The sequence below is a fragment of the Plecotus auritus genome, assembly GCF_963455305.1.
Source record: "Plecotus auritus genome assembly, chromosome: 2".
NCBI classification, from domain to species: Eukaryota; Metazoa; Chordata; class Mammalia; order Chiroptera; family Vespertilionidae; genus Plecotus; species Plecotus auritus.
The window spans coordinates 222,574,189-222,588,021 of record NC_137771.1 but is presented as its reverse complement, the minus strand read 5'-3'; the positions used below and the strand labels follow the sequence as shown (position 1 = coordinate 222,588,021).

At 57.6% G+C, this 13,833-nt stretch overlaps 1 protein-coding gene across 1 annotated transcript in view; it reads right to left on the bottom strand.

Moving 5' to 3' along the window:
• Positions 1-775: 775 nt before the first annotated feature.
• Positions 776-13,833, bottom strand: part of C2CD2 (C2 calcium dependent domain containing 2) — a 52,519-nt gene continuing 39,461 nt past the window's right edge. Inside the window, exons 12-14 of the mRNA XM_080654620.1 lie at positions 11,952-12,079; positions 9,589-9,907; positions 776-2,672 (exon numbers count right to left, since the gene is read on the bottom strand). Of these exons, the coding sequence (XP_080510746.1) occupies positions 2,452-2,672; positions 9,589-9,907; positions 11,952-12,079 (668 nt within the window). The 3' untranslated portion in view covers positions 776-2,451. The remainder of the gene's footprint in view (positions 2,673-9,588; positions 9,908-11,951; positions 12,080-13,833) is intronic.

Here is a 13,833-nt window from a genome sequence, read left to right as displayed (position 1 = left end):
AAGGGTAAGGGGACCGGTGATTCACAAATGTGTTTTGTATCTGGTGTGTCATCGTATTTCACCTTAATGACATTGACTTTCACATAAATACCCGACACCTTTAAAAAACAAACCTGGATACACAGCTTGGGAAGCAAACATTCACAGTGTAGACACAGCCCCGTCTCGAGGGGCTACCCTGACGTCACCCTCTCCTCCTCTTCCCGCTACATTTGCGTCCTCGAGACCCCAGGGAAGGCCAGGATGGCCACCAGTGTGTGCGCCCGGAGGACGGGCTCCTGGATCAAGCTCCAGCGGACAGGGTCTCACGTGTACCCAACAGACGCGAACACGGATCTCCACGACGACGCTCTCTCTGTCCGTGTCCACTCCCTGGCTTCACGCACGAGGGCGAGTCGGAGCGGGCTCCTTCCCGGGAGCCTGGAGAGGTGTCAAGTCACGAGGGAGTGGAGAAAGCAGAGCCCTTGACGAAGATATTGAACAGCGGACAGGGTGCTCCTGGGTCGACCCGGGAACGGCCATGGCTAACATGGTGTGGTTTGGTTTTGTTATTGTTTTTTGAGAGCGAGAAAAAGTCAGTCTAAAACTCTGACACCTTCCCACTGGAGCTGAGTTCATCTGAATTTCAAACTTAAAACAAACACGGAACTGTACTAAGAACTTCTGACCAGTGTCTTACATTCTGACACATCGGTCCCCTTATTATTAATCCGTGCATGTTACGTGTCCGCCTGCCACGAGGAAGAACAGAAATCCTTCACGCAAAACACACCGTTAAAGTGACCATCTGTCCCAAAAAGGCCTGCAGCGACGGCTGGCCTGTGGGGACGAATTTGGTATTTATTTTGTGACGCCAGGTGCTATTTTACAGTGATTAAAACTGGAATATAACCTTTAAAAACAAAGTCTCGTTAAAAAAAAAAGTCACTTTACAGTCCCTTGATTCCTGGGACACCTAAGAATTTTCAAATGCGCATTTTAAAGTGACATTCTTAACGCAGTCTTCTAATTCCTCCCTCCAAATAAAGAAAGGAAAGGATTCTAGAATTTTGGTTTTAGAAAGGTTTTAGCTCATCAAGAGCTCTCTTACCCCTGAAGTAGATGTTTGAGGATTAACAGAAGTGTCTGTACAAAGGAGATGCCCCAAATGCACACCCGTGACCGAAGTTGAGTTTTCGTAACAGCCTTTGAAACTGGGGGGAGATGACCCTTATTAAGCCACCAGCACCCTTCACGCCAACGACAACGCTTGTCAACAAGCCCATTTCCTACACGTGGCACTTTGAGGAGTGGACCAGCGTGGTGACAACTGTGACTGAACCCAAGTGGCTACTGATGCGGGAAGTGCTTTGAAAGACACGGAGGATATTACCGTTGTATAGCAAGCTTATCATTTGTTCCACTGGGAAGAGAAACACGCCCTCCCCCCCCCCCCCCCCCCCCCAGTCTGCCAAGACTGTTCACAGAATTCAGACAAGCTCCTGAAAGGCATCGGATGCAAGCCTGGCCCGTTTTTTACTGAACTTCCCTTCCTAAGACTCACACCTGAGACATAAAATAATTTCCTCTTTTGCCCTAAAAGTACTTGGTTTCAGCTATTGGCAATATTTGGCAAACCAACCTCGGACGAGAGAAAATCCAGGTACGTGCGTGTGGGTACCACGTTCTCTCAGCTGTCCCTTATTGCTCCTAAGTGCAACGGAGAGGCGTGCTGCGCCCCTGCTTCGTGGGGGCCAGACGGGAAAAGTCCACGGTTAGAGCTTTTGACACTACAGAGGAAGTGTACAACCCATGTAAGAATCGACATATCTCCCACTTGCAAATAGGCTCCAAGTACACTTAGAAAAGTGTTCAGCATAATATGCATAGGATATATTTAGGATGTGCATAACTGTTCAAGTTCTATGGCTAATAGCAAAGGCAAATGTCTTCCCACATTTGTCGTAGTGTTTCCATTCCTATCCTATCGGTAATTTCGCCAAATCGGCCGGAGCCCCACCTCTCTGGCCCCAGGGCACGCTGCATTGTTCTATCTATCCTGAGCATCATCAGAAGAGGTGACCTACGCTGCGTTCACACTGACAGCACAGAGGGTCGTCCGCTCCTGTGACGTGGTCCAGGCGTGGACCCCAAACCATACCCGTCAGAGCAGAGAGTGGGTGAAACTGAGGCCCGAACCTGGTGCATCCACGCCCACTGCAGTATGTTCTTTAGTTCATCAAGTCACTCTCCTTCCGACCCGAACTTGAGCCACGGGGCGGAGCCCTCCCTCCCCTCCGGCACCGGGTGGTAAACAGGCTTGGTCAGACCTTTCTTCCCCTTCCAAAGATGACACTGTCTGTCGGGGAAAACCCCAGCCAGACAAGCTCGCTGGCATCCCACTCCGTCCTGGTGGGCTGTTAGCGGGTCCACATCTCCAGCGTCGCCATGAAGGAGGCCGCCCACCTCGGCCTACACACCGGGGTCCCTGGGGGCGCCGTTCATGGCAATCTTGCTTCTGTGCCTGGACAGCAGCTTCTTGTTGAGGATCCTGGAGAGCGTGGCCCCCTTCCTCCGCGGCCCCTCCGGCTGCTGGAGGAACACCAGGTCGTTGTGGGACTGGCTCAGGCTGGGGTCCTTCTGCTGATGCCGCCGGCGGAAGAACAGCTTTGCGCCTCTCCTTAAAATGCCTCCTGGAAGAGCAAAGCACAGGGGCTGGTCAGCGGGGCGGTGGACTGAGAGGAACCCTGGAGGGACTAGGCCAAGGTGAAAAAGAAAAGAGGAAACGCGAATGACTCTAATAAGCAGCAGCTCATTGCCCCAGGCCCATCGCTGTTTGCGTGAGAAAAACGACTGGGTCTAGCTTGTGCAAAACACAGGTGAAATGAAAGGAGGATTATGGAAGTAGAAGCAGTGAGCTGGGCTGTCACCTGGTATCCATTCCAGGGCAGGGATTTCTGTCATTGACTCTAGTCAAACCAGGCGGCAGCAGCCTGTCCTGGCCTTGGCCGCTGGGGTCCCCTCAGCCCCCTACCCCCTGGTTTGGTATGGTTCCACCGATCTGTATGTAATAGGAAGTGGAATATGCAATGCAAAAAAATTAGCAGCAGCAAAAATAATTTCCACAGCAAGGATTCCTTAAGATCAAATGCAAGCTAACACGGCAACAGAACTCACTAATCTTACCCTTTCACACATTAGCTTAACATCCCATTAACCAAGGCCCAGCAAGGTCAGGGCGCCTGTCCAGCGAGTCTGTGAAGTTCATTACCAGTCATGGAGGTGTTAGTGACTTGGAAAGAAGAAAGACCTGCAGATCACAGAGGGAGCTTTATAGATAATTTGGCAATTCACTCTTTTCCTGATAGACAGGTCTGACAAGTTCTTCAACAGCCAAGACTCACAAAAATACCCACTCTGTCCCTAGTAAGGCATTAATCGCCATAGTGCCCTCTTGTGGGTACTCTGGGAACAGCACCCTAGTAAGGGATTCGTTGCCATAGTGCCCTTGTGTGGACTCTCTTAGAGCCCTGATCAGCAAACTGCGGCTCGCGAGTTTGCTGCTGTTGACTGAGTTTGCCGACCACTGACCTAGACTCTCGATTCCAATAATTACAGGCTGTTGTTGTTCCTTGTGATTAAGCCCCTATCCCAGTGGTCGGCAAACTCAGTCAACAGAGGGGCAAACCGCGGCTCGCGAGCCGCAGTTTGCCGACCACTGTCTTAGAACAACACCCTGGTAAGGGGTTAGTCGCCATAGCGTCCTCTTGTGGACACTCTGGGAACAGCAGCCTTGTAAAGTATTAGTCACAATAGCGCTCTCTGGTGGGCAATCTGGGAACAGCACCCTAGTAAGGGATTAGTTGCCATAGCGCCCTCTTGTGGACACTGGGGCACCCTTCTACCCTGGCCCTGTCTGCAGACTTTGGAGACTCAACACTTACCGGAGAAAAGCAGCATGGCCATGACTCAGAGGCCGCTTATCGAACCTGGCGTTGAGGATGAACCTCGTGTCCTGTGTGCCTAGGCTCGGCAGCAGAGCAGAGTCACTCAAGAGTGCCAAGAAGTGGGCCTCTTTAATCTGCTCAAAGCTGTTGAAAAGACTTAAAAATATTTTTTTCTCTGGATCCAGTCCGGCAGTCTATTCTGAAAAATCTTAGGACACCCTTTACAATTATCTAAAGTTGATAGCCATGTGCAGGGCGTAATGATGGTTGGGAAAGGGATCGAGCAGGAGGGTGAGTGGCTTCGCTCTTATCCCTGGGCCTGATGTGTGACATCTGCGGGCCATCTGTGGCCGTTCCTGCAGCCATGCAAACCCCTATGAGGCAGTGTCACAGGAGATCGCCCGTTGGGGTGTGTTAGGTCACAGATCACCACCATCAACTGCACTTGACTTTGGAGTCTGGCCTGTAGCGTGCACGCAGTGGTGCCCATGGGTTAACTACCGGGTGTATCAAATGCCCGGGTGCAGTGAGGGAGTTCCCGGCCCGACCAGGTACGCTCAGGCTGGGGGCCTGGGAGCTATTTCTGATGTGTAGGCACCTGCTTTCAGTTAAGCTTGGTGCCTGGAGAACACACAACGTGGGCTCTCACCGTGAGATGGAGAGAGGCAGGAGGAGCCGAGGGGTCCACTCAGGGAACCTGGAATCTCTAATCGCACGCTCCCACCCATCCCCCCAGGGAGTGTGGGGCGGGGAGCAGACCAGTCCACCCCCGGGCCAGCTGGAGACTGGGGTCTCAGCAATCGGAGGGTCTCTCCCAGAGGCCCATCTCCAAAGCCCATGTCATGTGTCCCTGCAAAGAAATCACTCTGGGGTCTGGAGCCAGGGCGGAGGTGTGAGCAGCGGTGGTGTCACGGGTTGGACTGCGTCTCTGTCACATTCACAGGTTGGGGTCCTAACCCCCAGTACCACAGAAGGTGACCTTATTTAGAGACAGGGTCAATTCAGAAGTGATCAAGTCATAGTGCGGTCACTGGCGTGCACCCTAACCCAATAAGACCCGTGTCCTTATAAACAGGGGAGACTTGGACCCAGACACAGGACTATCCACGTGAAGGTAAAGGCAGATATCGGGGTGATGCATCTACAAGCCCAGGGATACCAGGGATGCCCAGCAACCCCCAGTCGCCGGGGGAGACACAGGACAGAGCCTCTCTCACGGCCTCGAAGGAACCAGCGAGTCCCCAGGCCGGTTTCCCCGGACTTGACATGACCTGTCGTGGCTTCTGTGGGGACAGCATCAGCTGCTTCTCGGGCAGAGGACTGTCAGGCGAGGGGAAGTTCGCAATTCTACAGGCTGGAGCCCCGGGTACCGCTCCCAACCACCTCAGAGGGAGATCTTCGCCCTGCTGACCAGTGAGGACGCCGAGGCCCCCAGAGGTGATGTGCTCTTTCCTGCTAATGTGGGCCCAGAGCGGGCCCCCATGTTCTCCTGCTTGCTCTTCTGTGCTGCTACGGTGGTGTCTGAGCTAGACGGGGATGGGACCCCCCTTGAGAAGTGGCCGGCAGGTGTCTGTAAAGGACACGTCATGGGCGGTCCCTGGGGAGGTCTCCAGAGAGCCAGGCGGATTGTAACCGCCCGAGGATGTCACAGGGGCTCGGAAAGGCTTTCTGGAGGGCTGCGGACCTGAGGGGCCTGCTGGTGGTGGTGCGGGGATGGGGGGTTCTGGTGAGGCCCACCCTTCTCCAGGGCCCGCAGCTGAACTCATTAGACAGGAAGAAGAAGGAGCATCAAGCACAGGTGATTCCATCATCGTGTCTCAAGAAAGAAAGTCCGTTGGTTTCAACATGGCCACCACATCGCCATTACCTTTGGGGTAAACAGTGCCAGGAGGACCCCACCCCTCGCGGTGGGCGTGAGGCCCGTAGCAGACGGGCAAGCAAGCCCCCTCGGCAGCAGGAGGAACACTGCATGCAGCTGCCGTGGCTAGCGAGTCACCGAGCCCATCCCCTGGGACGCAGCCTCCTGGAGCCGGTGCTCGGAGAAGCCTGGCCGACGATGCCCGAGAGCCGGGTACGCGGCACCGACGCTGGGCCCACAGCGTGTGGAGAGGAGCCGGCTGGTGGGGCTTCCCAAGCCCAACTCCTTCATCCCTGCCGCCTGCTCCCCCGACAGGCAGGAAGCAAGACTCAGCCACAACCTCCACGACTCCCGAGGGTACAGCTGGGAGCCGCGTTATGTGAAATTTGAGGCGAATGACCAAAACTGTAAATGGGGGACAGGAAGAAGGGGAGAACATCTTTTCCCTGGTCTAGCAAAGCTAAAGACCGAAGAATCAATACCGTGTGAAGGGAGTTAACGTTTTTTCTAAGTTACAAGCCTGTGTTTCCACAGCGTTTAACAGACATACTCGCTCATTGAGGAATTTGTCTTAAACCCTCATAGGTCGGGACACGGACCAAGCAACCTCCTAAAGCGCAGTCTGCCGCCCAAAGAGCAGCCTGGGCTTCCGGCTGAGCCGTGGACGGTCAGGTGTCAGGGCGACTGCTCTTTTAAAAAATTGTGTTTTTTTATTGGGAGGAAGAGGAAGGTACAGGGAGAGAGAGAGATGCGCCAGCATCCATGGGCTGCTCCTGCACGCCCTCTGCCTGGCACCTCGGTCCCCAAAAGTGCCGTTTTGGAGGGTGCCATCCACTGGGCTGGCGGCGGGAAAGGAGCGGGAGGGCCACACACAGCAGGGATGGAAACCCCAGGGGGAGGAGCAGCAGGGGGGAGGAGGAGGATGACCAGTGGTCCGGGAATGGACCTGGGTCAGCGAGGCTGGCCTTTCAGAGTGCCCTGACTGGGAATCGAACCAGTGACCTCTTGGTGCCTGGGTCAACGCTCAACTACTGAGCCACACTGCCCAGGCGTCAGGAACCACTCTTTAGACCTGGAGGAAGTTAGGGGCCAGTCTGCGTGCATATCGTAGCGAGGTTGTTTTGGCCCAACGGGGAACAGAGACATGCCCTCCCTGGATTGGCTGAGACAAAGGCGCTACACTGACGGAGCAGGGGGTGAACGAGCACCCCGGGCAGTAAAACTAGAACGGTGGGGGGAAGAAAGGAAGGACGGGGATGGACTCCTGCTATGTTACAGTGCACGCCTGTGTCACAGCAAGGCTACATTTTAAAAATACACGTATGAGACAAAGACAACTTACTGTGCAGGCAGTTAATTCTGGCTGGCACAGCGATCCTCGTAAGGAAAAGGGAATGAGCAGGAGATGGAGAGGAGGTAACAAGCGTGCGAGAGCAAAAGGAGAATGAAAGTCGGTGAGTGCTGGAGCCCTGACGTGACACACACAGGCGAGTCACGGGCAGGGCACCCAGCAGGCCTTGGCTTACTCATTCCCGTGTTTGTGCTTCGTTTTGGTGAAACACGCGACACACACTCGACCACCTCGGCCGTTTCCAGGGCCCGGGTCAGGCGTGGGAAGTACCCTCACGTTGCCGTGCAACCACATCAACACTGCGTGAGCCAAACAGGCCGACTGTGGGGAGTAAATTTCTTGTGCTGCCTGCGGCGTCACATCTGCAAAGAGCAGGCTCCAGGATTCCGCACGCGCAGCCGCGCTCGGAAACCCAGCACCAACTCCCTGCTGCCCCAGGAGATACGGGCTCTTAAGCCGAAACAATCAGCTTTGGTTTGAAATGAGAGCAAACGCCCCAGGCCCACTCCCTGTGTCACCAGTTCAACGATGTGGCCCCGGCAACGTCGAGGGCCTGACACCACCTCGGAGGGGCTGAGCGCAAATCGCTTCGAGCATGGGACCCAGGAGCGGTGTTCACTCCCCGCCCCGTCTGTCCCTTTTAAAGCCCCGTCTGCAGTGCCCCAGGCTCCACATCCTCGCAGCCGCCCCAAATGCCAACCTCGGGCGGCGCTCAGAGCAAGAGCTGGAAGCGGTCCCCACCTGCCTGGCACCTGGGTCCCCAAAAGTGCCTTTTTGGAGGGTGCCATCCACTGGGCTGGCGGCGGGAAAGGAGCGGGAGGGCCACACACAGCAGGGATGGAAACCCCAGGGGGAGGAGAAGCAGAGCGGGGGGGGGCGGGGAGGCGGATGACCAGTGGTCCGGGAATGGACCTGGGTCAGCGAGGCTGGCCTCTCAGAGTGACCCAGGAGGCGGGTGGGAGGCCTGGGTTCTGAGAGTGGAAAGGAAAGGAGGAAAGCGGCAGCCCACCTGCCTGCCTCGGGCCAGGTGAGTCCTGGGGCTCTGGGGCTGCCCTGACTCTGGACAAAGCCCAGGCCAGAACAGGGGTGCTGCCCCCTGGGCCGGCAGCCACGCTGCCTGTTCCAAACCCCGGCCCAGAGGTCATGCACGGGTCACAGCTTCCCAAGTCACTCCAGTCACAAGGCTCGGTCCACAGGTGACGCACCCAGACCAGGCAGCGGGCGGACGGAGGCCCGCGGACCTTCATCACGGGTCCAGACACCGTACCCAGGAGCCACCTCCTTCCTCTCTTCTCCTCATTTTCAGCTCCTCCCGTCCAGGCCCCGGCTGGAGGCTGGCTCCGGGGAGAGGCAGGAAGCGAATGGGACGGAGGCGGTGAGGATGGACACAGATGCCCCTATCGTGGGTTCCCACCCCGGACCAGGGACAGGGGGCCACGGTGCGGCTGGGGTTGCCCTGAGCACTGCAGGCTGTGGAGCAGCACCCCTGAGCCAGCAGCACCCCACTCTCGCTGTGACAACGGAAGCTGTCTCCCGACACTGCTAAAGTCCCCGGGCACACCGCCTGTCTGAGCACCCCTGGTCCCCGGCACCAGGAGCCACGGGGCAGAGAGGCCGAGGCAGGACAGCTGACCAGGCTCCCGCCTGGCATGTCCTGCCGTCTTCCTGCCGTCTACGCGCTCAGGGCCTAGGACTTAACACCAGTCACGCCCGTCACTCCAGTCGGCTCCGTCCATCCGGTGCCGTCTTCCTCCCCGGGGCTCCCGCCTGCCTGGCCGCAGGGTTTGGAGGGAGGAGGGCAGAGCGGCGGGCACGTCCCCAGTTACGAGGAGGGAGCTGAGCCTCAGCGAATCCTGAAGTCTCATGTGGAACTGGCCCCAGGCCCAGACGCCACTCCCTCCGCAAGTTCCCTGCCGTCCCTGTCGTCCGAAGTGCCCGCACGGGGAGGAATTCCCACGTGAAGCCCTGGCGGAGAGCTAATGGAAGCGCAGGTCCTTCTAATGAAATGATCACCTCATCAGGACACACACTAAGTTGATCGGTTCCCTTTCTGGAAGCTTCTCTCTCCAGGGGAGGGTTAGGTCCCAGCGGGAGGTTGGTTTGGTTTTGGTTGGAGGGGAGCGTCTGAGAGGCACCAGTGAGCAGAGAGGCCAACCTCCACACTGAGGGGGCCCTGTCTCTGCCTGGTTTAGTTCTATTCTGGGGGTGGGGCCGACAGAGGAGGGGTCCCTCCGAGCATGAACCCCACCATTCACTCAGAAGGACTCTGACGCCCTGCCCTGCACCCCCAGCCCAGGCGGCTCAGACCCTCAACGCAGGCGTCTGTGCTGGGAACGCCGGGGTGGGGTGCTTGCAGGGGAGGGAAAGAAAGCAGACAAGGAGAACTAGAAGCTTGGAAACCAGCACAAGAGCAAAGCCATCCGCGGTCGGTTTCGGGGTGCAGGGTCACGTACCTTTATGCTTTTTGGGAGCCCCCGGCTCCCAGACACTCAGGGAACTCTCCGACAGCTCATCCCCGTCGGGGTCCAGCGGGGCGTGGCCGTCCCACGCCTCAGCCTGCGACTCCTTCTCCGAGTCCCAGGAGGCCAGCTCGCAGTCCTGGGGCTCCGGGGCCGGCGAGGCCTGGGCTGAGGCCTCCCCCTCCTCCTCCTCGGGCGGGGCAGAGGCCAAGGCCACCCCCGGCTGGGACGCCGTGTCCTCCTGGCAGTTGCTGTCCATAGAGGCCGCATAGTCCAGCATCAGGGCAGCGTCACTGTCCTGAGATAGAGAGGTCTGTCCCGGAGAGAGAAAGTCAGTGTGAGGGAAGGTTAAAGGACACATGGAAATTAGCCCCAACATCCTGACTAATTTCAAAGTGTCAGAGAGGCCCGCCCCCCCCCCCCCCCACCCCCGTCACCAGAGGCAGCTCCTTTAACATGGCGGCTGTGCCCGCCAGAGTGGCTCAGTTGGTGGCTGTCGTCCCCATGCACCGGAAGGTTGCTGGTTCGATTCCCAGTCAGGGCACATACCTGGGTTGTAGGTTTAATTCCCAGTCAGGGAGCATACACAAGGCAACTGACCGATGCCTCTCTCTCTCTCTCTCTTTCTCTCTCTCTCTCTCTTCCTCTCTCTAAGCATGTCCTAAATGAGACTTTTTAAAAATTAAATTAAAAAAGAACTGAATATTAAAAAAATATATATATATTGGCAGCTGCATGTCGGGGGGCTGAAACTGTCACTGCAAGGGGCACAGCCTGAGCTGGGAATCTGGAAGGGGTCGGGGGAGGTGACATCCCTGCCCCAGCACATGGGCCGGCCAGGCGCCTATGGGAACCCCGAGGTGAGGTGGAAGAGTGAGTTTGTCCTTGTCAGTCTCAGAGAGGTCATAGGGGAACCCCGGAGCCCCAGATTCAGCCCGTCTTTGAATCTTTGTTTCTACAGCATTTTTAGGTTTCCTGAAAGTAGAAACGAATTGGTATGCACCGGGTACCCTAAGCATTACACGTGTGTAAAACCCGTGTCGGTGCTACACTAACCCGGGCTGGGAGTCAGGAAAGTGTCTCTTTGGAGGGTGGGAAAGGGCTCTGGGGGGGCACGGGGCTGGTCTGTGGTTCTAACCTGGGAGCAGGTGCCCAGGAGCGTCTGCTCAGTGACAGGGAACTGCACGTTCTGATTCAAGTGCTGGCTTGCAGGAGTGCCCACTGACTGGAGGTCGGACAAAGTGAGCAAGTAACAACTGCATCAAATGTGAAGGCCCATGAGCTCCTAATGATCTAAAATAAAGCCTTAGAGGAGATGACCAAGGTCTCATCCTTTTTTCATTCACGTGTACCCAGAACTTCAAAAAAAAAAAAAACAAACACCGCCCTGGGTCAGGGAGCTTCCAGAGAGGCCATCGCCGCCTGCTGGCTGTTGCTGGAAGTGCAAGCAGGAAACCAGAGAGGCAGGACTCGCTCTTGGGTGATGCTGCTGAGGCCACCAGCCAGCTGTGCCTGCTGGGACCTGGGCACCGGCCACCCATGCCCTGAGTTTAATGGCAACACTGGTGACTCGCCTCTGGCACCTCCCGTGACCCATCCTGGCCTTTCTCCCGGTAGCTGAGAGTGCAGGGCCCTCCTGCCCACCCTCCGGTGCCCTGGAAGAATCTACTCGCCCTCAGGGTTCAACAGTTCCTCCTCCTTGGTCCCTCCCACCATCGAATCTCCCAGCTCTCCCTCCATTGCTCACATTGCCCTCGGGGAGGGGGATGAGCTGTTGGAGAGCTCCCTGGGTGTCTGAAATGTTAGAGAAGCGTCAGGACCGCCACGTGGCCCCTTGCCGAGGGGCTGGCCTCTCCGGCAGCCTGGCCTGCCTGGCGCCCACCAGGGACGGCCTCGCGCTCACCATCCGCTCTGGACAAACGTCACAGAGCGACAGAGAGAAGGGGATCAGAACATGTTTAAAAACAAGCTCCATGCCTCTGAGTGCAAAGGGCATAACACGCATTGCGAAACATGGATACGGTTTGGAAATGTGTAACGTGGGAAGGGAAAGCGCCCCATAACCACGCGGTGATAAGGGTGGAGGTGCCGTCCCCAGGGGGGTCTCACATCACGCCGGCCTTTCTCTTTCAGTAACTTTTCTTCAAATGATTCACCGACCTCTCGACAGCCACCGCACCCTGGTCGGAAACGGCCACGTTTCCTTCATCCACAGGGCGAGCTGCACGGAGGAAATGCCACGAACCGGCCCCTGGCAGGCTGAGGGGCCTAACCTGACATTTGTAAACACCGCCAGCTCCCGTGGGGGGGGGGGGGGGGACAGAGGCTGGGGACAGACGCCAGCCCCGAGCGCGCACCTTGGAGATCCCTGATATGATGATCGTGCTCCTCTTCCGCGGCGACTTCAGCTTCAGCTTCGAAGATTCGCTGAGCTGCCGGATGGCGACCTCGGCCACTGGATCCGAGCCATTCAACACCAGCAGTTCTGCGGGGGGAGGGCAGCGCTGACGCCTCTGTGGCCCCTCAGAGGGCCCCTGACTCTGCGTGATCCTCACGGGAGGGTACAAGCGTGCGTCTGTGTGTGAGCTACTGCTCGGTCGGTGATGGAAGACAATGAGCAGGTAAACAAAAGGCCGCTAACCTTTCGGGGACCTGGACCTTCGAGGGGCAGAGCAGTCACTCCCCGTCCCTGGCGAGACTGGCGACCACGGCTAGTGTCAGGCTGAGGGGCCAGCGCATACAAGCGGCCCCTTCTCCCAGTCAGTACCACGCACGGGCAACATCTGGGGACACTCCGCACGCCCCAGGCACTGTGCACGGGGCTCTGTGCGCGTTATCTCATCCAACGGTCCCCCAAGCCCTGAAGTGGGTCCTTTCTAAATCCTCGACTGAGAAACGGGGAAATTGCCAGGCAGCCAGGTCGGTGGCGGGGCGGGATGCCCCGCCCCGGTTCTGCTAAAGGAAGATGAAGGTGACAATCTACACAGAGCAGGATGTAACACAGGAGGGGAGCTTCTGGGCCCGAGGGCCGTGTAAGGCCCTGCCGAGGCAGTAGGGTGGGTTAATTGCACCAACGATATTATAAATGTCCAAATGGCCCTTGGCGGGAAAAGGTTCCCGTTCCTGATGTAAAAGAACGCTTTCTCATCTCAGTTTCGGCCATGGCCTGCAGGCGACAGGTGCTCCATTCCAAAGGGAGTGGCGACAGGACCAACACAGCAGAACTGCCTGGCCATGCCCCACGGTGAGGAGACAGGAGGGCCACGAGAGGAGGTTGGGGAGGATGCTTTAGGGGAGAGCGGTGCTGTGATTCCCAATGACTCCAACGGACAGGATGGGAGCGGGGCTGGGACCCTGCAGGGCTGCGTCCCGGGAATCCGAAAACTCCCACAGGGACAGAGACCATTTTCGACTCCCACGGGCTGAGAGGATCCAGAACACCCTAAGACAGCACCCGTCAAGGGGAACCCGCCCCCCCCAGGCCCACCTGCTCCTCCTTGCCCACCCCTGACCTTGGCAAGATCAGAAACAGACTCGGGAATGGGGAGCGGAGCCAGAAAGAAGCTGCCCCCCTCGCCCTTCTCCGAGCCCCACACTGAGGCTGTGCTGTGATTCGGAGACAGCAGCACAGCCTTTAAAGTCACCATGAAGGGACCACAGAAATGGGAGTGCGCAGCCAGGGTTCTGGGGGAGCTCCTCCTGCCCAACGGGTTTCGGGGACAGCTGGAGCCCCACCTACTTCATGGTCGTCACGTAGCGGGCACGTTGAACAAGAGAAAAAGGAACGTTCAGGAATTTCATAAAGTGAGGCCGGAGCTGGGTTCTACGTTCGTTATGTTACAGCGCCTCCTTCACTACAGCAGGGTGCTAACCCTTCCTGGTCTTCAGTCAACTTCGAGTTCCCTCTTTTTCCAGCGCTTAACTTACTGCTCAAAAGAACTTCCCAAACTCCCCAAACAAATGCTCCCCTCATCAGGCGCAAGGCAGAGGGCAGAGCCCAGAGGGGCAGAGGGCGGAGCCCAGAGGGGCAGAGGGCGGAGCCCAGAGGGGCAGAGGGAGGAGCCCAGAGGGGCAGAGGGAGGAGCCCAGAGGGGCAGAGGGAGGAGCCCAGAAGGACAGAGGGAGGAGCCCAGAGGGGCAGAGGGCGGAGCCCAGAGGGGCAGAGGGAGGAGCCCAGAGGGACAGAGGGAGGAGCCCAGAGGGACAGAGAGAGGAGCCCAGAGGGGCAGAGGGCGGAGC